Genomic DNA, 23,426 nt, shown 5'->3' with positions numbered 1-23,426 from the left:
AGTGTGTAGTCGTCAGATAAGTGAGGAGGATACGTGGTTGTGTGATTTTAAAATTATTTATTCAATGTAAAAGATGGTGTCGCTCAAAATGGCGTTGTTGAATATTCACAGGGTAATTAACAAGTAAAAGTAAAAGTAATAGTACTTGGCGGAGGGCCAAGCACTGAGAGCAAGCGGTTATGCTATTAACAGAAAGCTGTTAATAGCATAATCGGGCTCTGTGGGGGAGGAGCAATCCTGTTAATGGGATCTGGCATTAACATACTCCCCCCCTTGCAAGGATTGAAATATATACCGGTGTAGGGTTACAGGCAGGAACCTGAAAGGACCCACCCGAAGACGGTGTTCTGGGCCATGGGACGACCGTCAGTGCTGGGGACGATTCCTGGAAGGATGACGTGAGGATACACGTCAGCCCCCAGCACAACAGACACCGTACTGGGTTGAGCCCAATTGCCGTCGGCGAGCGTAATCCCAGCCGGATTGGCTGCGTGCTCGATCGGCCGAATTGGCGTCCGGCAATTGAGCTGCGGGTCTAATTGCAGGATAGCATCAATATTGAAAGCAGATGTTTTCGAACAGATGGTCGCTGTGCAAACCTCTCCCGGACCCACGCTAGTGGCGGAAAGACCCATGGCCCTTGCCAATGAAGCATGGATCCGAGTAGTAGGGCTACACGGATCGATCAACGCCCTCACATCGAAATCCTTAACACCCGTTTGCAAAATGAGAATTGCCGTGGGCAGGATGCTAACGGCCTTGTGCTGCATCAGCGTGCTCAGCGGCGGCGTATCTCTCCTCGTGGACCTGGATACTGCCTGGTGGCGTCGTCCTTTGCGGGATCTCTTTTGTGACGTAGGTGTCCCGGCGAGGGCGGAGGAGGTGGGCCCGCTGACAGGGGCTGCAGCGGGACGACGTCGCTGTCGGCGACGAGCTCCGGGCAGATGCAGCAGAGTGTAATGGCTCTGGCCACACGTCTTGCATTTGGCCTTGCTGCGGCAGGATTGCCCGGAGTGCTGGTGTGCCAGACAATTCGCGCAGTATTTGTTGATAAGTACTGCGCGAAGACGTTTTTCGGCCGGAAGGCCCAGAAAACGCCTGCACTTCCGCAGACACACGCGGCATCGGAAGGAGTTGATGCCAGGTGTCTCCACGCATTGAACAGCTGATGGCATAGCTGAAAAGGAGAGATGTGCCGGGTGGTAAGTGATGGAATTAGATGCACATACAGGGTTAGTTGGACATCACAGGGGTATTATCGTCCGTTGGTAGGATGACCAACTTATGGACGGGTCTACGGACGATGCCCCGGGAGGTGAGAATGTCCGCCACTCGGACCTTCTCATCATCTCCTGGGTGCGTGAGGTGGACACGGCCGAGCCGCCACTCGTTGATGGCGACATTGTCGTCTTTCACGATGACCATGTCGCCGACCTTCAAGTCACGTTGTGCGAATTGCCATTTATTACGTTTGTGCAGCTCCTTAAGATACTCTTCTTTCCAACGGAAACAAAATTGTTGGTGAAGAGCCTTAAGTCGCTGCCAGCGATTCAGGATAGACATCGCATCTTGCGTAATTCTGGGCTCAGTAATGGTTATAAGAGGCCCACCGACTAGGAAGTGTCCTGGAGTAAGGGCTTGTAGGTCGGTGGAATCCTCGGACATGGGTGCTATCGGTCTCGAGTTGAGGCAGGCTTCTATTCTTGCCAAGAGGGTCGAAAGCTCCTCGAAAGTATATTTCGTCGTGGCAGTGGATTTATAGAATAGAGCCTTGAAACTCTTCACCCCTGATTCCCACAAGCCGCCCATGTGTGGTGCACTCGGTGGATTGAAATGCCAGGATAGGTTATGGAGAGTGTGCTTTGCAAGCACCTCGGATCGAAGTGATTCTACAAAGTCTCGAGACAAAGTCTTTGCGGCTCCGACAAACGTTTTCCCGTTATCGGAGTAAATCTTCTGCGGACATCCACGCCGAGCCACCAAGCGGGAGAACGCCGCTAAGAATTTTTCGGTGGTTAAGTCGGATGTGGCCTCGAGATGGATAGCCTTGGTGCTAAAACACACAAACACGCAGACGTACCCCTTTGTAATGAGGCAGGCACGTCCGGCGTAATTCTTCACATCGAAGGGGCCTGCAAAGTCGACGCCTACGACGGTGAAGGGCCTTGTGAAGGTTGTGCGATCAGCTGGCAGGTCGCCCATCATTTGCGTTTGGAGACGCTTACGATAAACTACGCAGGACTTGCATGAGTTTATTACCGATTTGATGAGGACCTTCAGCTTAGGGATCCAGAATTGTGAACGGATGAGTCTCACAATTAGTTGGTTCCCGCCATGCAAGGATATGCGATGGGTGAAACGGACTAACAGCTTTGTGAAAGAGCACGAGGAAGGGAGGATGATGGGGTGGCGTTCGTCGTAGCTTAAGGAGGCGGATGTCCTTATGCGTCCGCATGCTCTCAGGATACCTTTATTATCCAGGAAAGGATTAAGATTTCGGAGTGGACTTGAGGCCGGAAGTTGTTGCTGTGCACGTAAACAACTGATCTCTTTTGCGTAAACTCTCTTTTGGCACAAGGAGATGAACCTGGCCTGAATAAAGTGCAATTCATCAGCACTGAGCTCTTGCGACGGAGGTGGGGCGGATCTCCTGCACCTATTGATGAAACGAAACATCCAAGCGGTGACACGGAGGGCCCGATGAAGCTCTGAAAACCTGCTTGTGAACTCAGTTGAAGGAGTCAAGGTGGCAGCATGACTTTTAGCTGATTTTTGCTCCAGAACAGTTTCCAAGCTAAGAGCGGGAACGAGTGGCCAGTGAGACTGGGAAAGTCGAAGCCAGTCTGGCCCATAGAACCATAGCGGATTTGAGAGAAGCTCCTGTGCGTGAGCTCCCCTGCTAGCTATGTCCGCAGGATTATGTTCTGAGCTGACATGACGCCAGTCACCAGGATTGGTGAGCTCAGTTATCTTACTGATCCGATTTGCGACGAAGGTTGTCCAATTGCACGCAGGCTTGTTTAGCCAGGCTAAGACAATAGTCGAATCGGTCCAATAAAGGGACTGAAAACTGACTGCTGGGGATGCCGGCAGCAGTACTGAGCATAAGTCGGTCAGAAGGACAGCACCGCAAAGCTCCAAGCGGGGTATGGAAAGGGATTTGATCGGAGCGACTCTCGTTTTGGCGGAGAGCAGATTGACGAAGATCTGGTTGCCAAGTTCTACACGGAGATAGACAGCCGCTCCGTAAGCACGCTCAGATGCGTCACAAAACCCATGAAATAGGATAGTAGCTCGAGGCTGGAAGTGTACCCATCGAGGCACACGAATATCCCGAAGGCTGGAGAAGCTGAGGATAAACTCTTGCCATTGGGTGAGGAGATCACCAGGCAGAGGTTGGTCCCAATCTAAACCGCGTAGCCAGAGCGCTTGCATAAATATTTTTGCACGAATGACAAAGGGTGCCAGCCACCCTGCAGGGTCGAACAACTTGGCGATCTGTGAAAGGACCGACCTTTTTGTGTAGGACTCCTGGAGAGGAATGTCAGGGGGCGAAAAAAAGAAAAGATCGGCATGCTCTTGCCAACGTAGGCCTAGGGTCTTTGCCGTGCTGGAATCTTCAAGCTCTAAGAAGTCCTCGCACAGCCGATGACTCTTGGGATAGCCTTCAAACAATCCATGGAATTGGATGTCCACTTCCTTAAGGGAAACCCCGCACTCTACAGAGCTTCTGTGAGTTCGGCGATGGTTGCGATCACCTTTTCTTTGGAGTGTGCTGCTGCAAGTACGCCATCGACGTACATGCACTCGGAGATGACCTTGCTGGCGAGAGGCAAACGGGATCTCACGTCATTTGCGAGCTGTTTGAGAACTCTCAAAGCCAGGAAGGGAGCACAGTTTACTCCAAAAGTGACGGTGCTTAGCTCGAAGTCCCCGATGTTGCCGTCTGGCTTACGGAAAAGGATCCGTTGGAAGGGGGTGTGTTTTGGATCAACACGAATTTGGCGATACATTTTAGTGATGTCGGCATTAAACACGTATCGATAGTATCGCCATTGAAGGATTTGCATCGTGAGGTCGGACTGAAGGACCGGGCCTGGATGAAGAATATCATTCAGGCTCTTCTCATTGGAAGATGGGCACGATGCATTGAACACCACCCTCACTTTGGTGGTGGTGCTGTCGGTCTTAAAGACCGCATGGTGAGGCAAGTAAAAGTTACTCACTGCAGGATTGCAATGTGAGAACACTGGCCTCATATGACCCAAGTCGAGATACTCTTGCAGGATAGCTTCGTATTCGGCCTTGAGTGTCGGATTCTTGGACAATCTGCTATCATTCTTGAGAAACTGCCCCAGAGCGATGGATCGCGAATGACCTAAGTCAGGGTGATCCGGATTTTTGAACGACGTGGGAGCCAGACTTGTGGTTCGGACAAAATTATCCTCACACGCAGAGTCCGGCTCACTCCGGCTCCATAGGTCGCTGGCTCGTCTCCGGCTCGAGGGAACAAATGTTGTAGTGTGGAGTCGTCAGATAAGTCAGCAGGACACGTGGTTGTGTGATTTTAAAATTATTTATTCAATGTAAAAGATGGTGTCGCTCAAAATGGCGTTGTTGATTATTCACAGGGTAATTAACAAGTAAAAGTAAAAGTAATAGTACTTGGCGGAGGGCCAAGCACTGAGAGCAAGCGGTTATGCTATTAACAGAAATCTGTTCTGTGGGAAATCGGGCTCTGTGGGGGAGGAGCAATCCTGTTAATGGGATCTGGCATTAACAGGTATTAATGCGTAGATCATATACATATATATAAATATATGATCTATCTCCTTTATTTCAAGAGATATTTCAATTCAATATTTATTTTCAATTTTTATAATAAAAATCAAATCATAACTCTTATTATTGATTTTTATTATAAAGATCAAAAGTAAGAGTTATGATTTGATTTTTATATACAAATTGTTCTGTAATAATTATTTTTGATTTTTATCATAAAAATCAATTTTAATAATTATATATATTTTTTTTTTAATTTATCACAAAATAATTATTTTTTAATTTGTTCCTATAAAAATTGTAATCGTTACGGTCCCTGGAAAATACACATTGGACCCAGCGGCTGTGCTCCGACTATTGTGAAGACACAGCGAGTAACACCACAGCCACCACGATACTCCCACTAAAGGGGGATAACCTCACTGGACTGGCCTCGGCCACTAGCCTATCCCGTAGTTCAAATTTCAAATCTGTTACAATTTGCAGCTTTGATCGGCTGTTTGCAGTCGGCGACTACTGCCCAATTTGGTTGCCGAAAACCTGGGGCTGGGTGAGCACCGGCGGCACCTCTAAAGAGATAACCTACCAGATTAAAGCTCTAGTCCGCCCATCGACGCCTCCAATTGGATTTGTCTTCCAGATTAAGGCTCCCAAAGTTATGGACTTTGATCTGACCTGCGATTTGCCCACGAGGGGCGCGTCTTCCAAATTGAGGGCTTTCGACTAATCTCGAGGGATTTCGTCTCCCAAATTTAAGGACTTTGGTCAGACCCTCGTAGAAAGTCTACTACCAGGAGGGCCCGAGGGCACAGGAGCAAAGCTCTCAACTGTGTTTTCCGGATCAAGCGTCACCACAACAGTAATGATGTTGTGGTCACTTAAATCCCACTCGCTAACACTCCAGTCATACGTGGCCCAAGTAGACGCTGAATCACTGACGATTGTCACATCGATATCGCTCCTCGCCGCGATTGTCGAATGTGTACACTCTGCTGCGGGCATTAAGCACGCCGGCTCGACTGCCCTTAACCCAGTCAGCTAGCAGTTCACCTCGCTGCCTGTTCAAGTAGCCCCGAGAGCGCTCGGGTAGTTTACTGAACCACAGGGGGATACTGCGTTCGCATCAAGGCCATAGATGATAGGCGTGTGGCTGGCTAGCAGCAGCATCGCATCCATGTACAGCAGGTACGACCAATTCTGTGTTACATTGGCAGTACACGGAGGTGAGGAAAAAAATGTGCCCCGATTGTCCGCATTGCTTGCATACCTGCTCCTTCATCCTGCATGTTGCCACTTTGTGGTCAAAACTGACACACCTGTGGCAAGCATAGGTCGGCGTCATCGGATGCCAGCGGAAGGAGAACCACTCCACGTAAATTCGCCCGCTATCGTCCAGGATATCGAGCGCCTTCCTCTCCAGCTCCAATTGTACGTTGACCGGGGGTCCAACGTCGCTGTTCCATGGCTTCGAAGAAATCCTCATCGACTTCTCGAACGCTGCATTGGAGCAGTGTCCGAAGAAGTGGTTCCTGAAGAGCCCCTCCATGAACTGCTTCGCCGTTATGCTGCTGTCGTCATCCACAACGTTGATCTTTGGCCTGAGAGCTGCATTCTCCTTAACATCCAGCCCGACTTCCTTGAACGTCGGGTTCGGAAGAACCTTCCGTATCTCGCCAGAAGATGGCGTGCGATTATCGCACCGCCACGCTTGAGCTCACGCACTTCGTGCACACGTACACCAAGTGCGGGCGCGACTTCCTTTCGGATACGCTCATCAACTTGCTCTGAGCTTGCTCTTGCTCTCTGCTTCCGCAACTTTACGGGCGCGAGGTGCAGCGACCGGAACAGCGACTGCAGAGGCAGTGACGGCGGTGTAAGAGCGCCGGGGGCAGCACACATTTTGGGGCAGCGGCCTGGGGGCGACTCCTGACGATGGTTTCCAGCTTCTTCATCCTCCCAAGCATCTCCAGGATCGCTGCATTGTCCAGCACACTGAGCACGCTGAGAACAGCACCGGGCACATTGTCTGCGACAACGGCTCTCCGGAGCTCTCGTTCGATGGCCAACATTCGTTGAACCATCGAGTTGGAGCTCGCGGCACCAGCTCCAGCTGGCACCGAACTAACGGAGCGAGCATTAGCAGCAGCAGAGGCAACGGACGTCGACGGCGCCTCCAGAGGGGCAGTGATCCAGGCCAGCGAAGCGTCGCTTTCGTCCGCCCAGCGGTCGTCACGCGCGCGCTGCTTTCTCGGCGGCGAATCCGTGGGCGGCGGCATGGCTGCGGCATCGGCGGCGTTCCGAAGAACTATCTTCGGGGCACAGCCACACTTCTTCTTGGAGCTCGACCGGGTCGAACTCCCACTACTCGCCTCGGAGTCCATCCCTGGACACTAGACAGCACAAAACTTTTTTTTTTTTAATATTTTATTTAAACAGGCTTTTTACTACCTAATTGGCAGCTTAACCTAATTGGCAGCTGAACATAAAGGCACGATTATTTACAGTAGAACACTACAGAAATTTCAATAACAATTTACATAAACATCAATAAGAAGTTGGTTAATTAAATCACATTCAATTTTTCATGAAATATTATTTTGTAAGAACCTCGCAGGGAGGTCCTCTGGATAGCACTTCTTTAGTCTTCTTTTTCTGGCTTCTTTGTTAAGTCTTCTCGCCAAAGGGCTTGGGTGGCATTTGAGTTTTGCAAGCTAGCTAGCAGCTACCTTTTGCATTATGTCTCCAACTTTGGAGACCTTGAGATCTTTTTCAATTTTATGCAAACGAACAAAAGTATGCTGAGCCTTCTCAAAACAGTTGCTCTCTTCTGATTGGCTGGCCAATCAGAAGCGCGTAGCGGTGAAACGCTCACTGACACACTCGCGCTAAAAGATCGCTTATCGCGAAATGCTCGTAGCAAGCGCTCTTAACACACGCTCCGCGTATTTTATTGCCCGCAATAAAACAGAAATTTGCGACGATGATGCGCGACCGACGAAACACGTCGGTTCGCGGTGACAATCAGAAGCAAAACTGAGCAAGACGGACATTCCAATATACCAATATACTCATTTCACATTCGTGAATGCGTATAACTAGGATTGTTAATGCCTATGCCCCATCTATCAAAAAAGGCCTTATTATTGGAACCCTGATCGCAAATAATGGTTTTGACCTTAAGCACCAATGCCTATGACAGTCCAATGTTTGCCCCAACTTTAGACTTAAGATAAGAGTATTTTATTTAATTAGCTAAAACAATATAGCTTAAAACATACTTTCAATTTTCAAAAAACCTAAAAACCTACTTTTCCTCTCACCATCGTTTTCGAGTCCCTGAATCTCAAGAGATGAATGTTTTATATTTTAAAAACATTTTACATAACACTTTCGACTGTTCGGAAACATGGAATAAATTATTAATTGTCGTGAAGACAATAAGCTGGTCTCTTGATATTCCTAACTCTAAATGAAAACCGCCTGTATTTAAAAGCCCGCTTGAAAGGGATAAAACTTTTTTTTTCAACTTAATAGAATTTTCCTGCCGTTTTTTCAGATCTATTCCAATATCAAACCTTTTTTCCTATAAAATACCTCGTTTTGTTCTCTCTTTATACAATTTAAACCAAAGGAACTTCTATTAGCGGCTAAATCGTGCTACAATTCAATTTTTAAATCGTTGTCGAAGCTCAAGAAATTCTCTATTACTTCCTCCTCTGATTTATTTTCTCTTCCTCACCGCCTATTAATGATCACATTGAAAGCTGAATTATTTGAAAAGAAGTTTGGGTCACCCAAATGTATGGTTGGGACTGTGTTGGCTTTTAATTTTCGCTTACCAATATTTTTTCGTTCAAAATGATTGAAATCCGATTGAAATTACTGGGCAAATTGCATGCTTTAATCAATTTGTTGAAATTAATTTCATTTGATGGAAATTTCAGCACTTAAGTCCCCATATTAAGTCCACACTGTGTGCGTGTGTGTGTGCATGTGCTGTTTTTTGTGTAAGCTGAAAAGAAGCTAAGTATGTAAAAATGTTTGAAATATCAGTTGCTCGATGGGATCAGGCGGTCTCGTAGTCGGGCAGTCTCGACTAGAGCTTTCTTACTCGTTGTTATTGTCATTTGTGTTGTTTTTGCCTGTGGCGGCTGTTTTGCTACGCGCGACGCTGCTGTAGGAGAGCTTTCTGTTCACAGCCTGTTGCGTATTTGCAGAGCTGTTAAAAATGGTTTATAAAAAGCATTCGAATAGAAAATGGAAATGGTTTTAAAATTTTTCCCATTTGAATGGAATGCAAAAAAAGGTATTCGAAAAAAGGTATTCGAAAAAAGGTATTCAAAAAAGGTATTCGAATGTAAAATGCAAAATAGGTATTTTGAAAACGGGTTTTTTCAAATAAAATGCTTTTTTTAAGTATTGTTTTTTTGTTTTATTAGTATTTTCAAATTATAAATACAATCGTGATTTTTTTTTAAAATTGTTTATGGTTCTAGCATGATTCATTTGCTTAATTTGCATACATATTTGTAATTCAAAAGTTGGTAATTTTTTTTTGTAAAAAATAACTTAAATATTAACTTGTTTATTTTAAAACGACAATTTTTTCAAATAAATCATCTTTTATGCTGCGTCTATGTGGCCGCATTATCATTCTACCATAGAAAACAAGTCTTTCAACGGGGGCTGAACTTGGTAAACTAGTATTAAACTTAAGAAATATAGTCTTTATGATAGGAAATTGATTTAAAGATTCCAAACTATTGTCTTCATCTTTTAAGTAAGTTAACGTTTCAAGGTCAATAGTAGTATTACCATTATTACTGGTTAGGGAAGAATCTGAATCTTCATCGAACATATAATATGATTGAGTGTTTTATTTTTATTTTCTAAATCTTGCTTAAATTTTCTTAATTCAGCTACAAAAATATTCCTAACGATATTCTTGTAATCTTTTGGGACCCACTTTAACTTAAAAAATGGATGAGATACACTTGCGATTACAGCATCTTTAGTTTTGGGCTCATTTAACTTAAAAATTTTTACAAATCTCTTTTTAAGACTTTTCTGCATTAACTCAATTAGATCAAAACAATATTTAGGGACATCCATTTTTAAATTATTAAAAATTCGTAGCATTCTAAACAGTTCTGGAATAAGACAGCCGTAATACATGTGTTCAAACATGAACATACATAATAATAAAAATAGAGACAGTACTCGAATAACCTGCGCGTTATCCGACACAAAGTAATAAATATGTCATCCCTTAGTTGCAGCGACCAATGCAGCGTCTAATATATGTAAATGTAACGTGAGCCTGGGCCCAAAGATTAAAAAAAAGGGACACTTAAGTAAACATCTGGGCACTTGTTTGTGTGAGAAAATGCACCCTTCCAGTGACTGGAAGTAGTTTTAAGAGTCTCTGTTAGGTATATAAGAACTAGGATTTTAAGCAATAAAGAGTTCAGTTAAGATCTTGAATTCGGCAAATGTGGAGTGTTTTTCATTTTAACGCTCTAACATTTTGGTCCTTCGGCGTTCTCTGTGTTTTCCCCCACCCGTGGTAAGAGACACAGAGAAAGGAACCAGCGTCTTAATGCTGATAGTTTTAAAACTCAGCTTAAGACAAAATATAGTATATTACTCTGTTTTCCCCCGCCAGTGGTAAGAGACAGAGTATATACATATATAAACTAAAAGTGGTGCTCAAATTTAAAAAAAGAAAAATTTGTAGTGCTGGTGGGTCTGCATTCCCAAAAAGGGACTAGACCAAATAAAAAAAAAAATTTTCAGAATACAACAAAAATTGATTCAAGGGGTAGATATGTTGTAACAATTCCGTTCAAAGAAGAAAATGAATTAGGAGAATCAAAGCCACAAGCTATAGCTCGATTTCTTAGCTTAGAGAAAAAGCTGCAAAAAAATGAAAAATTAAGAACAGACTACACAAATTTCATGAACGAATACTTGCAGTTAGGACATATGATATCTACAAATAAAGAAGGAAAATATTATTTACCACATCAGGCAGTGTTAAGAGATAGTAGTCTGACAACGAAGCTAAGGGTAGTTTTTGACGCATCTGCAAAAACAACAAATAAGAAAAGTCTAAATGACATTATGTGGACGGGACCAAGAGTTCAAAAAGATATATTTGACATTATATTAAAATGGCGACGCTGGGAATATGTAGTATCAGCAGATATAGAAAAAATGTATAGGCAAATAAAAATAGCAAAACATGACCAAGAATTTCAATATATTGTCTGGAGAGATTCTCCAAGTAAAAAACTAAAGAACTTTAAGCTTACCACAGTCACTTATGGTACTGCATCAGCTCCTTACTTAGCCACTAGAGTTCTTTTAGACATAGCCAATAATTGCAATAACGCAACAATTAAAGAAATAATTAAAACAGATTTTTATATGGACGATCTTATGACAGGCGCTGAGTCCATACAAAACTGTAAAGAAATTGTTGAATGTGTTTCCAGTGAACTAGCAAAAGTAGGATTTAATCTGAGAAAGTGGATTTCAAATAAATCAGAAATAATTGAAGAAATAGACAGAAATGAAGAAAATAAGGTGTTAAGCATTGAAGAGAATGAGTCAATAAAAACATTAGGTCTACAGTGGGAACCCCTCAAAGATGAATTCAAATTTAGTTTCACTGACAACAATATTAAAACAATAAATAAAAAGAACAGTCTTATCAACACTTGCTAAAATATATGATCCCTTAGGGTGGTTAGCTCCAGTGACCATAATAGGGAAACTGTTTATGCAAAAGCTATGGCTAACTGATAAAAAATGGGATGAAGAACTATCCAAAGAAGAAATCAAAGAATGGAAAGAGTATCAAGATAATTTGAAACATCTACAAAACCTAAGAATACCTAGGTGGGTCAAAATACAAAAAGATATTGAAGTACAGTTTCATGGGTTTGCTGATGCTTCTGAAAAAGCCTATGCAGCAGTAGTATATGCCAAAGTAGGTAATTCGGTAATGATATTAGCTAGTAAATGTAAAGTTAATCCCAAGAAAAATCGTAAAACTATTCCCAAATTGGAACTATGCGCTGCCCATCTTTTGACAAAACTCATTTCTAAAATAACAGAATCGATTAAAATTAATGTTGAAATCTTTGCGTGGAGTGATTCCACTATCACATTAGCTTGGATCCAAAACGGATTGAATAAAAATAAATTCATTAGAAAAAGAACGGATGAGATTAGGAAAATGTCAGAAATTAAATGGAATCATGTAAAATCAGAAGACAATCCAGCAGATATAGCATCCAGAGGAATCAATACTTATAAATTAGTAGAATGCGAAATTTGGTGGAATGGGCCAAAGTGGTTAGCCAAATCAAAGAACCATTGGCCAAAAGAAGAAGAAAATGTAGATGAAGAAAAATAAGTGTGAACACTATGATAGAAAACTCAGAAAAGAATATAATAGGTGAATTAATCAAACGATATTCTTGTATGCAAAAATTACAAAAAGTAGTAGCATTTATTATTAGATTTATTAAAATCATAACCAAAAAAACGATACAAAAGCCACAAAAATATATAACAGTAGAAGAATTAAATAACGCTAGAATATTAATTATTAAACAACAACAAGCATGTCAGTTTAGAACAGAAATAGGAAAGCTGTTGGGAAAAAAATATTTACAAAATAAGAGTAAAATAATTAGTTTGAATCCATTTTTAGATGAAAAGGGAATACTTCGAGTAGGAGGAAGATTAGAGAAAGCTAGTATTGGATTTGACGTAAAGCATCCAATTATTCTTGACAAATGCCATTTAGTTAACTTAATAATTAAAGATGCGCACACTATCACTCTGCACGGAGGTATTAATGTAATGAGAAACTATATTCAAAGAAAATATTGGATAATTGGACTCAGAAACTGTCTAAAGAAATACTTACGTAATTGTATTACATGCACTAGATATAATCATACACCCACACAACAAATAATGGCAAATCTCCCTATGAATAGAATTACAATGTCATACCCATTCTTGAATACGGGAATAGACTATGCAGGGCCTTATTATATGAAATGTTCTAAGTATCGTGGGCAAAAAATGTATAAAGGGTACATAGCATTATTTGTGTGCATGGCAACAAAAGCTATACACTTAGAAGCAGTTAGTGACTTAACGTCAGATGCATTTTTAGCGGCAATGAGAAGATTTATTGCAAGGAGAGGAAAATGCTTAAACATATATTCTGATAACGGTACAAATTTTGTAGGAGCAGCTAAAAAACTAGAAAAAGAATTTAAGAAAACAATTCAAGAAAATACAAAAATTTCTTCAACGTTAGAAAAAGAACAAATAAAGTGGCATTTTATCCCGGCGGCAAGCCCTCACTTTGGAGGAATCTGGGAAGCGGGAGTAAAATCAGTAAAATATCATTTAAAAAGAGTAATAGGAGATAGCAATTTAACCTTTGAAGAAATGACGACACTATTATGTCAAATTGAAGCAGTCTTAAACTCCAGACCTCTATACACTACAGGGGATGATATCGATAATATCGAAGTACTAACTCCAGGACATTTTTTAATAGGTAGACCCACAGTAAGTGAAGTGGAGTCAACAGGAGAAGAAAAAATAGGAAACCTAGATAGATGGAAACTGATCCAAAAAATGAGGAGAGATTTTTGGAATAAGTGGAAAAATGACTATTTATATACCCTTCAGCAAAGAAATAAATGGAAAAAAGAGATGCCAAATTTAGAAGAAGGGCAAATAGTATTAATAAAGGATGAAAATTGTCACCCTGCTAGATGGCCACTAGGGATAATAAAAGAAGTTCACAAAGGCCAAGACAATAAAGTTAGAGTCGTAAAAGTTAAATCTCAAGAAGGGTTAGTTACACGACCAATCAATAAAGTATGTCAGCTAGGTGAATTAAAAAATGAAGACTCAGACCTAAGAAGCACAAGACAATCTAGCAGAGGGAAAGGAGGATCAAGACTAAAAGTACTAATGGCAATGCTAGTCTTAGCTCTCTTCTGTCAGGTATCAAGTGCAGAAGTAACGAAAAGCGATAAGATAACAATTTCAAAATTAGGTAACAACTCAGCAATCTATTTAGATCCAATGGGTGAAGTAGAAATAGTAACCTCATCATGGGATCTAATTATTTACTATAACCTAGATTCATATTTTGACATGTTAAAGAAAGGGAGTGAATTAGAAGGGAAAATGAGAGCAGTGTGTACGAAACTACAGAGTTTCGAGGACCAATGTAATATAATACTAAATAATACAAAAGACGAATAGCAGAATTAGAAGATAATAACAAACTATTTATACTACAAAATAAACCAAGAACCAAACGTGCACCTTTCGAATTCATGGGCTCATTATATCACTTGCTATTTGGGATAATGGATGCAGACGATCGAGAACAAATGGAAGAAAACATGGTCAGTTTATTAGACAACCAACATAACATAAAAAAATTGAGTGAGAAACAGACATCAATAATAGATTCCACAGCAAATATACTCAAAAGAACCACTGAGGAAATCAATATTCATTTCAATGACATGAATATACGTATAGACAATATGACAGAATTGCTAAAAGAATCGTATTATGTGTATAAGGAAGCAATTAATTTCTTTATGATAACAAATCAATTAAATGCCTTAATTGAAGAATGTGACAAGATTCAAACAGGGGTAATAAATATGCTAATTGATATAAATCATAGCAGATTAAGCCCGGTTATATTGAAGCCTTACCAATTTGGGGAAGAAATAGCCAAGATAAAAGAAAGTTTGTCCGAGAATTTAGTCTTACCAGGGAAAAGGACAGGTACAGAACTAAAAGAAATATATCAATTACTTACAACGAAAGGAACCTTTATAGACAACAAAATAATAGTTAACGCCAAGATTCCGCTATTCAGCAGATACCCATCTCATTTATATAAGGTTATCCCAATACCAGTCTACAATGACGACCAAATGATAATGGTACACCAAAGAACAGAATATTTAGTGTATAACTTCGAAATTGATTCTTACCACTTAATGGCCGAAGCCACATTAAATAAATGCAAAAAATGGCAACCAAACAAGCTCATATGTGAAGGTAACTGGCCCTGGGATAATGCCAAACCGACCGGCGAACTGTATCTATCAAACATTAGTTCATTCAAAAACATACTGGGTTGAATTGGAAGGTAAAAGTAGGTGGTTATTTAAAGTACCGATTAATGAAAAGCTAAGCGTACGATGCAAGGGAGCACAGCAAGAACTAATAGAATTACCAGAACAGGGTGTGTTGAAAATGAAATCAGATTGCACAGCTCGATCAGGAGATAAGACCATAATAGCTCATAATAATGATATTCACACTGAAAAATACGAGAAAATCGCACCCTCATACGTAGGAAAGATTGTTGACGTTCCAAAAATAGTTTGGAACCCATTAGCACTATCAAGAATAAATCATACGAAAGAAATTGAGCATTTACAAATAGCAATACAGCAAATGAAGGAGAGCCATATAGAATTAAAAGGGCTCCATTTTCATCACATATCAGGTCATGCTTCTATGTTAATAAGTATTTTGATTGCATTAATATTAATCATATATACAATAAGAAAATGTAATGTAAAGAGGCGATTAAAAGCTATAACATTTCCTGGTCCCATATAATTTGAAATATAAAAAATATACAGAAAAATACTCGATAACCTGCGCGTTATCCGACAAAAAAATTTATTCGATAACCTGCGCGTTATCAAACTAATATTAAAATGAAAACAAAAAAGCAAATATATTTTTGGCCCCTCTGGCAGAATGTTTGAAAACATGCGAATACTGGATGACCTGCGAGTCATCGAACAAAAAATAAAAATTTTTACAACCACAACATTTTTGGGCCCCTGGCAGAATGTTCAAACATGAACATACATAATAATAAAAATAGAGACAGTACTCGAATAACCTGCGCGTTATCCGACACAAAGTAATAAATATGTCATCCCTTAGTTGCAGCGACCAATGCAGCGTCTAATATATGTAAATGTAACGTGAGCCTGGGCCCAAAGATTCAAAAAAAAGGGACACTTAAGTAAACATCTGGGCACTTGTTTGTGTGAGAAAATGCACCCTTCCAGTGACTGGAAGTAGTTTTAAGAGTCTCTGTTAGGTATATAAGAACTAGGATTTTAAGCAATAAAGAGTTCAGTTAAGATCTTGAATTCGGCAAATGTGGAGTGTTTTTCATTTTAACGCTCTAACACATGTGTTTGTCACCTTTTAAGCTTTTAATGCCATTAGCAATGGGTTTTGAACATTTTATGTACTCTTCAAGAAAGAGCAATTCAATTTCTTTAAAAACGGATAACCCAAGTTTCTTTAAAGTGTCATTTAAATTTTCCTTAACGGACAAAAGGTTTTTAATTGAGTTATAATACGAGTTCCACCGAGTTGCACAAGGCGATGTAGGAGATTTTCCAGTCATTTCGGTATATATTTTACAGGACTTAGGAGATCTAGAACACTAATTCCAAATTGCCTGACATTTTCCCATAGATGCATCATAAAGTTTTTTGTATGACTTATTTAACGATCTTGCCTTCACCATATCGTGTGATGCTATTAAATGCAATGTATGAGAAGCACATCTCTCATGGTTTGGAAGTTGCCACTGCTCAAATTCTTCAGACGACTCAGGAAATTGTATTAGTTGGAGCTCGTCATCATGGTCATTATCTTCTTTAATGTCTTGTGGAAGTTTAATGGTGACTGGATCTTCAACGGAGTCTTCATGCTGTCCGAACGATGCAAACGCTTTAACCATGTTGGATCTATTGTCGGTGACAGTCTTAAATATTTTGTTGGAGCTTAAATCAAACTCCGAATGAATTTCCACGATTAGTTCAGCTACCTTGTCGTAGCTGTGCGTTCCCTTGAATCGTCTGCAAGCTAGAGTCGCGCTTTTACGTTCAAACGTATGGCTTTCAATCCAATGTACAGTACACCCAGATAGCTTCTTCTTGAAGAGGACCATATGTCCGCAGTGGTGCAAACAAAATCTACTTTTTTCAAAGTTTCTTTTGTATTTTCCAAATATTTGCAGTATTTTGCAGTTATTTGTTTATTACAAGTCTGCCTGCACATTATTTTTGGCCGAGCAGTTGATTGCTGTGTTCCTTCAAGCAAAGCTTTAAACGATGGATGTTCTACAATCGAAATAGGCGACATGGTGTTTACTACAAAGTTTACAATTAAACTAAATCAACAGAGTTTTTATAGACAGCCAAATCAGTTTGTTTTAATGATTTAGCAACTGGACTATCACCACCAACATTGTCGTGCTTTCTTTTTTTCATGGTTGATATAGATTTTAATTTTTCGTATTGTGTCAACAAATCAACATGTCCTTTCGTCTGCAAAAAAATAAAATTAATTTAAATGCAAAAAAAAAAATTGCTTTGCTTACTTTTAAGTGATTCAAAAAGTTTGTTGTAGAATGTAAACTTCCCCTCAATGGCTTAGAGCATTTTTTACAAGCTGAAGTAACATTTACATTGTTTTCAGGATCAATTTTTATATCCTTAAAACACTCTTTAAGAATTAAGGGTATGTGAGCTTCCTTGGAAAATATTATTATTAGATATTTTTTGCACAATAACAAGAAACACACAAAACAAATACTAACACATGGACAGACAGCACAATATTTAGTTCAACACTGGTTAAATCTAAAGTTGGTTAATAAAAACAAAAGAACGGTTTTTAGAGAATTCTTATTTTGTTAAAAAGAACATGAAACAAAAGATTACTTACATTTTGTATAATATACATGTGTATGTATACATACATATATGTATGTACATGTATGTATACAAATTGTAACACAATTGTGTCTATGCAGACACGTCAAAGCGTGAGCGTAAGTGAACAAAAGCTTAAACAGTTCACTTTTAGCAATGTTTGCTATTAACGAAAACGTTGAAATTAAACACTTTGATTGATTGATTAAGCTGTGAATTTTAGATTTTATTTGCTTTGTCTCTGTATGTATTTGTAAGTGACGCTTCCTTGTAATCAATTACCCTATTACCCGACCGCTACATATTCGCGATCAGGGATGATTTCGATAAACAAAATAAACATTCAAATATAAAACAAGTTAGAAAGCTCTAGTCGAGACTGCTCGGCTAGGAGATACCCAGAACCCTCTAATCTGATATTCTAATCACTCCGCACTTCTTTTCGGCACACATACATACACACGCACGTATTAGAACGCGCTCTGCTAACTGCGCAGTAAGCAGCGACTGCGCTTGGGCTGCGCTGCAGTGTGGGCAACATTATAAGAATTTATTTGTTGAATAATTTAATTTCTAGACGTACAATCTTAATGAAACTTTTAGAACATAATCATAATGTTCAAATGTATGTACATTCTAAAGCCCAAGTCTCTAATATTTGAAATACGCTTTTTACAAAGGTGAGGTTGAGGGGGTGGAAATAGGAGTGGAGATATCAGGGTATAAAAATTTGAACCATTTTGAATTTTGAGAATGAAAAATAATTAAAAAAAAACCCATCTGAATGTAAATGCAAAATAGTTTTTAAAAATAGCCATCGAAATGCAAAATGCAAAATACTTATTTTGCATTTTGCATTTACATTTTAAATACTTCCATTTCAAATAATTAACAGCTCTGCGTATTTGTTTGTTGTATTTGCTGCGGCAAGCAGTTTGACACTCTGTCCGGCCTTTAAAGCAGCTAACGTGTGCGCCGCCACAATTCACGCAAGTTGCCGCCTCGTCTCTGCCTTTTGGGCACTCGGTTGAAGCGTGCTCGCCGGCACACTTCATGCATCTAAATGGCCGCCTGCAGTAGTTTTTCGTATGGCCAAAGGCCTGGCATCGACGGCACTGGGCCGGATCGATGGGCTTGGCCATACGCTCCACACTGACTGCTTGCATTGCTATCTGCTTGAGATCGAGAACAGCCTCATGGCTGCAATCTGGCTTTGGCTGAAGCTCGATCTCAAGCAGATTAAGTGGCTTCGATATAAATCTGTGCTTCATGCAAGTGTTTTAGCACCACTCGATACCCTTTCAATTGGCGTGGCTGGTGAGTGCGCAGTTGCTTTTCTCGATGCAGTACTCCCAGTACTGCATTATACGTGTCTATGTCATGGCATAGAATTCTAAGTCCTTTCCCAGCACCACCAGTAGCTTTAGTGCTAAATCTTTTCACTGCTCGATGCTTGTTAAGCTTGTCCAGCAGTGGCACTATATCAGTCACCAGAGGCAAAAAGATTGAAGGTATCTTTAGCTTAGTGACTGTACTATTAGTTGGCTGTTTTAAACTTAGTTGTTTTCAATGTAAACTTAGTGGCGTCGTCATTTCCGTCAATGTCATTGCAGCGTCTTTTTAATGGCGACTGCCAGATTTGTTGATTATGAGCGACTGTTGTTGTTGTTGTTGAAGTATTTGAAAATGGCTGCGGTACCTCATATGGCAAGAATGGCGGCACATGAGTGAGCCATCTTTGCATTCGTTTGTGTAGTAGTGACGTCATTGCTTGAGCGAGGTTGAGTTGAGTGGATTTGTGTTGAGTGAGAGAGAGAGAGCGTGAGCGCGTGCGTCGGGGTGGGTTTTTGTGTTTGCATGTGAGTGAGTGTGTGTGTGATCGTCTCTTAGTTGCAATGGCCGACTTGAGTTGCGGAGAGAGAGCCGCCTTTGAGTGTCTTTTGGCTCTCTCTCTCCCAAGCCACTGCTTCCCAAGCCTTCGCCTTCTTTGGCGCCCTTCTTTTGGGTGCTAGGTGAAGGGGGAATATAGGGAGCTATATAGCGTACTCACCAATATCCTTTATGGCTCTCGGAGCCCTATTTGCTGGCATCTTGGTGGCGTCCGAGTCCTCTGCGCTCGGCATGGTGTAGAGGGCGACCAGGTTGTCATCTCGGCCCACCGTATTATTATATTATATTTTATTATATATTAACTTAGCCATTAAAGGATTTTAATATATATATATTAAAATGTTTTAGTTTTGGTTTTATTTGATTTTGAATAAGGAAAAAATAGTTGTAGTTTATTTTATATTTGTATGTACATATGTGCACATAGAAATGGCCACTTTTTCAAGTTGTAAAAATTTTATTAGATTTTATTTGAATTTTAATTTTTGTTTTACACATTAGTCGTTTTATGTTTTGTTTCATTTTAAATAAGAGCTTTCAATATATTTAAAATTTTATATTTATATGTGCATAGACGCGCACATATAAAATAGCCGATTTTTAAATTTCAATAAAATTGTTAATTTTTTTTTTTTAATTTTATTTGTGGTTTGTCTCATTAGTCGCTGCTTTTATTGCTTTCAACTTGTTTTTTGTTATGTTTAATTTCAAATAAAAACACAAGAGTTATGTTTAATTTCGTTTTATATGTGCATGGCTGCGCACATATAAAATGGCCGAATTTTCACAAGTGAACATTTTTGTAAGTTTTTTTTTAAATTTTATTATTATACCCTGAACCCATTGAAAATGGGAAATCAGGGTATAATGGTTTTGTGAAAAGTATGTAACAGGCAGAAGGAATCATCGCAGACCCCATAAAGTATATATATTCTTGATCAGGACGACGAGCTGAGTCGATATAGCCCTGTCCGTCTGTCCGTCCGTCCCTCCGTCCGTCCGTCCGTCCGTCCGTCCGTATGAGCAAAAGGATCTCAGAAGTTATAAGAGCTAGAGAGCTGAAATTTGGCATGCATACTCGTGTATATCATAGGCAGTACGAGTTTGCTTTATTTTTTCGATAACTCGTCCGATAACTTTTTTATCGAGAATAATCGAAAAATCGACATTGTTTTTTCAGCCTAATTTGAACACTTTTCAACCAGGAGACTTCAAATTTGCGTTGTATATAGAGTTAATAGACACAAAGATTTTGTAATTTACAGATTTTGGATACCACGCCCCCTTCGCCCCCAATTTGTTCAAGTACTAGAGACTTGTGCTTTGGAATGTACACACATTTTAACTATATGAACACATTCTGAAAGTTTCATAAAGATACTCTTACTACAAGAGAAATTATTCAACTAATAAATTCTCATAATATTGCCCACATTGCAGCGCAGCCCAAGCGTAGCCGCTGCTTACTGCGCAGTTAGCAGAGCGCGTGCTTATAAGTGCATGTGTATGTATGTGTGCATAGAAGAAGTGCAGAATGATTAGAATATCAGCTTGGAGGGTTCAGGGTATCTCCCAGTCGAGCAGTCTCGACTGGAGCCTTCTTACTTGTTTGTTTTACACATTGGTCAACGCAATTTTTCACTTTTAAATTGTTTTTAATTTATTTGCTTTTAAATAACAACACTCGAGTTTTTTATTTTTAAAGTTTTTTTTTTTTTATTCGCCGTGCACTTATGCTAAAGTACAAATTATGAGCTATGGCTATTAGTTGCCCGCCGGTCTCGCGCTCACTTCTGTGAGTGGCTGTTTTTACAAACATAAATATTGCTGGCGACACTATTACTATATAACAGTTACCGATAGTGGTTACATACAGTTTTACAAAGTTCTAGTGATGTAACTTTGTAAAATTGTATGTAACCACTATCGGTAACTGTTATACATGTGTAATAACTTAACATGTAATGCCATTTGTGCTTACAAATAAGACAAAGACAATTACTTATTGTTGTTATTATTGACAATAAGCCTGATGTCAGAGTGGCCGCGATAAGCGTTGCGATGCTATAAGCGATAGTTATCTCAGCGATCTGCAAAACGATGGCATGTCAGAGTGAATGAGTGAAATATTGCTTGAATTGCCAAAAAGAATATATTTCACCTACTAACCAAAGGGTATTTAAGCTCAGTACGCAACGAAATCACACGTATCAGAAAAGCTTTATCATGCGATAAAGCGAGAGAACGATTCAGGAATGATATCTCGCAACTCGCTTTACTTCTCGCTTTGGCTCTCTTCTCGCTTCGCTTGCACTCTGACATTTTTTAAGCGATTAAATGTAAATCTGCATGTAGAGCTTTCTCGCTTGTTGGCGCTCCATATTATCGCATCGCTCATCGCGGCCACTCTGACATCAGGCTAAGGCTTATAGCATCGCATCGCTTATCGCCGCCACTCTGACATCAGCCTTACTTGTTTTATTGATAAAAACCCGTATCGAAAATCAGTTTTAAAATTATATCTCCTACATCTTTAAAACTAGAATCCACAATTTTTAATTGTATACTTATATGCATTTTATACAATTTCGTTTTTTGTTAAAATTCACCCCTTCGATCGAGACTCTATGGAGTGCAATTTATGTTCATTTTCATTGTTTCAATAATTTAATTTTCCGAATTGCAACTATGTAGTAAAAGTGCGTCATCTCATTAGATTTTGCAATATATATGTAAATAAGTATAAATATATAACACTGTGAAAATAAATGAGTTTTTTTTTTTCATTTATATCGAAACAGGTAGTATCTAGTCGAGCACTCTCGACTGGAGTTTTCTTACTTGTTAATTATGTATATTGACTCACTAATGGTATCAATAAAATAATTTATACTCTTGGACGAGTCAATATGTGAACGAATACACTTTACTTTGATGGTGTTTAGTTTCGTATTGATTCTTTATTCTGCTGGGCCCGGGTTTTTATACCCAGACTCATGTATAATTTCAAACATTAAATCTAGTGCTTCTATTGCTGAGTGTGTAAGGCTCAGCATTGGTCTATTACATATTATTAACTTATCGCGTAGTTTGTAAGACTCCGCATTGGTTTATTAGCTATTATTATTTTATTGCTGAGTTTATAAGACTCCGCGTTGGCTTATTAGCTATTCTTATGCTATCGCTGAGTTTGTAATGCTCAGCGCTCGCCTCTTACGTATTCTAATCGCTAAGGGTCAGGGTCATAATGTATGCCCAGTTTGACAGTTCACACTTGAGACATATGTTATTTATTTTATGCTAGCTGTCGAGTGCATAGCGCGTACGTTCCCCTACTTATCATATTTTTATGTTCATGCATGTTCATGAACATTCTGCGGGGGGCCAGAGAAGGTTATAGCTAACAATTGCTGTCTCTGGTTTCTCTTCTTGATTAGATACACGATAAATAGCGATATTATAATTATTACTAGTCCCAACGAAATATGTCCATTCATTGTGTGGAAGACAAGATCTTCAATATGTACCTTTTGCCGGTGCAGGTCTTCTATGCTTTGTTGAACTCGTTGTAGCTCTACTGAGTTATTTACGACAATGTGTTGAAGTGGTGTTGAATCCCATGTGACGTTCTGGTCGATTATTTTGAGGAAAAGTGGCGAGTACCTTGCAGTATTTGTAGATACTAGATCCTGCGGAGTAATAATGTTAATTTTACCTATTCTGGCTGAGCATCCAGCATATAGCTCGATTATGCCTTGGTTTGGTAGCTGGACTATCTCCTCGTAGTTTCCGCATATAATGTGGGCAGACTTCTCCTTAAATACTTTAAAGAGCCATCGGTTTTTTCCATTGAGTTTCTTGACGAACGTGTCTCCCTCGTATTCCATCATCTTGCATGGCTGCTTGGTGCTCGGTTTTATTGGAGATATT

At 39.9% G+C, this 23,426-nt stretch overlaps 1 protein-coding gene across 1 annotated transcript; it reads right to left on the bottom strand.

The window, feature by feature from the left end:
- Nucleotides 1-1,233: 1,233 nt before the first annotated feature.
- On the bottom strand, nucleotides 1,234-6,557 carry LOC122757836. The gene is made up of 4 exons (XM_044011402.1): nucleotides 6,501-6,557; nucleotides 6,099-6,418; nucleotides 3,802-4,500; nucleotides 1,234-3,730 (listed from the first exon to the last, which is right to left on the bottom strand). Exons 1-4 carry the CDS (start codon nucleotides 6,555-6,557, stop codon nucleotides 1,234-1,236), a joined length of 3,573 nt encoding a protein of 1,190 aa, XP_043867337.1.
- Between the last annotated feature and the right edge of the window lie 16,869 nt (nucleotides 6,558-23,426).

Source organism: Drosophila mojavensis, unplaced genomic scaffold (genome assembly GCF_018153725.1).
Source record: "Drosophila mojavensis isolate 15081-1352.22 unplaced genomic scaffold, ASM1815372v1 contig_136, whole genome shotgun sequence".
Taxonomy (NCBI): Eukaryota; Metazoa; Arthropoda; class Insecta; order Diptera; family Drosophilidae; genus Drosophila; species Drosophila mojavensis.
This window is presented reverse-complemented; position numbering and strand designations above follow the sequence as displayed.

What these genes read in the sequence shown, in the direction of transcription:
- LOC122757836 (XM_044011402.1), bottom strand. Translation starts at nt 6,557, where the DNA reads ATGAGCGTATCCGAAAGGAAGTCGCGCCCGCACTTGGTGTACGTGTGC. An exon ending in CCGACCTATGCTTGCCACAG is followed by an intron (nt 4,501 to 6,098) that starts GTGTGTCAGTTT and finishes TGTTCCCTCGAG; the next exon opens with CCGGAGACGAGCCAGCGACC. An exon ending in AAGGTCATCTCCGAGTGCAT is followed by an intron (nt 3,731 to 3,801) that starts GTACGTCGATGG and finishes CCGAACTCACAG; the next exon opens with AAGCTCTGTAGAGTGCGGGG.